The following is a 3369-nucleotide window of genomic DNA, read 5'->3' on the forward strand; positions in this document are numbered from 1 at the left end:
ATCTACTCAGGGGGCAGAGGCGTCATCTCATGGTGCCCTGTGGGAGGACGTTTGAAACACCACCTAGTAGAGATCTTATTATATTTATAAATAAAAGTAATGAAAATGGAAAACAAAAGAACGGTTCTGCTTCTTAAGGTGGCGAAATAAACTTGGACGGACTGAAATCTGATACATGAATTGAGCACAGAGAAACTGGATCCTACATATATATATCATCATCAAATAGAAACATGAGATTTCCACTTTTGTGCCACCTCTGAGAGTGCTTTTGGTGTGTACCCGTCCTCACTGAGAACCTTCTCTGAAGCAGCTTGGAGGACTCTCATCCGGTTTCGAATTTTCTTTCCTTCCTCTCCTTCCATGAGGCATTTCACAGTAGCCGCAATCTCAGCTCTCCCCACTACTCCATTTTCCTCTGATAAGGGCCTCAGTGCAATTTTCAAATCCTCCACCAATATCTGTGAATTCATACTCTGTTCTGCGTAGAGAGGCCATGCAATCAAGGGTACACCATGCACCACACTCTCTAGGGTTGAGTTCCACCCACAATGGGTGATGAATCCTCCAATCGAACCATGGCTAAGCACTTGTAATTGAGGGGCCCATGAAGGTACCACTAGCCCCCTCTCTTTTGTCCTCTCCAAAAACCCCTCAGGCAATAAAGCAAATGGGTCTTGTACGCGTTGGTCATTTAAGTAAAAGGACGCATCTCCTGAGGTTTGAGTTGGGCTCTTTATCACCCATAAAAATTTTTGCCCACTCAGCTCCAAACCCAAGGCCAATTCGTTTTGCTGCTCCATCGAGAGGGTCCCACCACTCCCAAACGATACAAAAAGAACCGAACCGGTTGGCTGACCGTCCAACCACCGCAGGCATTCCACATCATCAAACCCAACAGCTGAACCCTTCTGAATGAGCGGTCCGACCGGGTAGACCGGCGGGATGCTTGGGTCTGAGCCATCCTTCAAAGCCTTGAGAGCACCCACTTCCAGGCCCATGAAGGTATTTATCAAAATACCCTCAGCCATCCTATAACGTTTGCAGTGATGGAGTATGAACTTATAGCCAGGGCTGCTCCTGTCTTGCATTGGATCCGGGAAATCAGTTCCAAGAAGGGGAAAACACCCGGGTAATTTCAGTGGTTCGGGTATGTCTCTATACTCTCCACTGTACATCTCATCGAGTTTTGGGACATAAAGTGTCAACGAAAGAAGCATAGCTGTAGAGGGAAAGAAGAGGTAAGGAGAAATATTGAGTTCGTTGGCTACATCAAAAGCATCAGTGCTGAAAGCATCCACTACTAAGGCAACGATGCGATCAGTTTTAGAGAAGATCTTTAAGGTTTCACGAAGAGAAGTGAGGGAACGAGAAGTTGTTAAGCTGATGCGGGTTTCAATCATGGAATCGTCGGGTAGGTCAGAGAAATGGACAGGGTTGAGATAGATGTAATTGATGGATTTAGGGAGGGCATCAAGGACATTTTGTTGAGCTTTGGAAGGGTTACCATCGGTTGGGATGGTGAGGGTGACAGAGAAGTTGTGGAGAATGAGTCGTTTGGCGAGCTCGGCTAGAGGGATGATATGGCCAATTCCTGGACTGGGTACAAGGATAACATGGGAAAGAGCTTGTTCGTCAGTTATTGCTTCCATGGTGGCTAGTGAAGGAAGGGAGGACGTTCAAAGCAACTTCCCTAGCTAGTTAGAACTCTGAAAGTTGTTTAATGAGGGCTATAAGGAAAGGAGATGGGTTACTTATATATACATGTATAGAGAGAAAGAGGTTGTTGGGTTGTGGTTTTCTCTTTCGACCTTCAACACTGTAGTCTCTGTCGTTTAGTGTTTTCATGCTCTGTCTGCCAGGTCTTGTTTGTTTGTCCCTTCTGTTATTATAATGATAATGGTGTTCCTCACGACTTTGGATCAGCTCCTCACGGTTTATTAGGAATCAGAATCAATCCACCAATTAGTTTATTAGTCCAGTTTTGGATTTATCAATATGTTATTGGTCCGGTTGCATATCTACCAATTAGCTAGGAAATGGTGAAACCAGCATAAATTCACATTCTAACCCTATATAGTACATAATTGTTAAGATACAAGGTCCCCAAAGTTAAGATCAAACCCTTTATTTTATTTTTTTTCGTCTTTGAATTTTGGGTGTTACCACTTTTCTCATATACTATTCTATCAAAAATTTAACTATAACCTTAAAGGTCCATTTAAGAATGTTAATTTAAGAATGTACGTTAAAATAATCCTAACTTATGAAAAGGTGGTGTTCCACGTAATATACACCAGTTTTGTGATTTGAGAAAAAAAACAATGAAGCACATGATTGAAATTAATGTATTATTATAATATTATTAAAAATATGGGATTTTTTTTTTAAATTTTAGACTGCTTGGAATTGTTTAGGAACTGGAATCGGCCCACCCATTAATTAGTTAATGATCTTGGATCTGAAGTTTGGAATCGATTAACTTGTTGATTCAGTTTTGATCCTAACCCCTTAAGAGCAAAACCTTTAAAGAACCGGACTGGACCAATTGACACCCTCTACCAGTACGTTAAGGTTTGACGAATGATTTCATAAGGAGAGCTGCGGGGTCCAACAAGTCTCACATCCCCTTGTTTCATATGGACTTTCTAGTTTGTAGTGATCAGAGAATCTTGGATTAAGAGAATCTTATTCTTATTACAATAATCTGCGAAGTGTTTCCAAAGAGAGCCCCTATGGTTCAATCATAGGAGGCAAAGAGGTCATGGATCATGGGAGGAGAGGGAAAGAGGGGTCATTATCCTCTCAGGTTCCTACCCAATACAATTGCCCTGTTCCTCTCATAGGGAGCAAAAATGACGACCTAACCCCCTACCCGAACATATTGCTCGGTGTGGTTAAGTTGTCATTTCCGTCTCCTATGAGAGGAATCGGACAACTGGATGAGGCAGAGAACTTGACAAGAAAAAAATTCGGAAAGAGAGGTGGTGCTAGTGAATGCTATTGTGACCTGAGCAGTAAACATTTTGCTTAATAATTTGAACATGGATCATTTCCACGTACATGCAAGTGAACGTATTTCTCAAAATCAATCATAAGTTAATTTTGTTTTCATAAATACCCCTCATCCGCTTGTAAATGACAAAAATAGAACATGTAGTTGTCTCTCACATGTACATGCATATGCACGTGCAGAGAAATCAAACTCAATAATTTTGAGATTTGTTTTTTTTTTATTTTTTATGATAATGAATTTTGAGATTTGTTAGCATCATAAGAATCTTCTAGAGTCCTCTTTTTCCTTAATAATTTTGAGATTTGATAGTACAATAAGAATCTTCTGGAGTTCTTTTCATTTGTATCGCTACT

At 41.0% G+C, this 3369-nt stretch overlaps 1 protein-coding gene across 1 annotated transcript; it reads right to left on the reverse strand.

Annotated features, from left to right (window-relative positions):
* Positions 1-221: 221 nt before the first annotated feature.
* Positions 222-1652, reverse strand: LOC122666070 (hydroquinone glucosyltransferase-like). The gene has a single exon (XM_043862181.1). The coding sequence runs from the start codon at positions 1650-1652 to the stop codon at positions 222-224; it is 1431 nt and encodes a 476-aa protein (XP_043718116.1).
* Positions 1653-3369: the final 1717 nt, after the last annotated feature.

This window comes from Telopea speciosissima, chromosome 6, assembly GCF_018873765.1.
Source record: "Telopea speciosissima isolate NSW1024214 ecotype Mountain lineage chromosome 6, Tspe_v1, whole genome shotgun sequence".
NCBI lineage: Eukaryota > Viridiplantae > Streptophyta > Magnoliopsida > Proteales > Proteaceae > Telopea > Telopea speciosissima.

Excerpts from the sequence above, each read along its gene's own strand:
- LOC122666070 (XM_043862181.1), bottom strand. The coding sequence starts at position 1,652 with ATGGAAGCAATAACTGACGAACAAGCTCTTTCCCATGTTATCCTTGTA.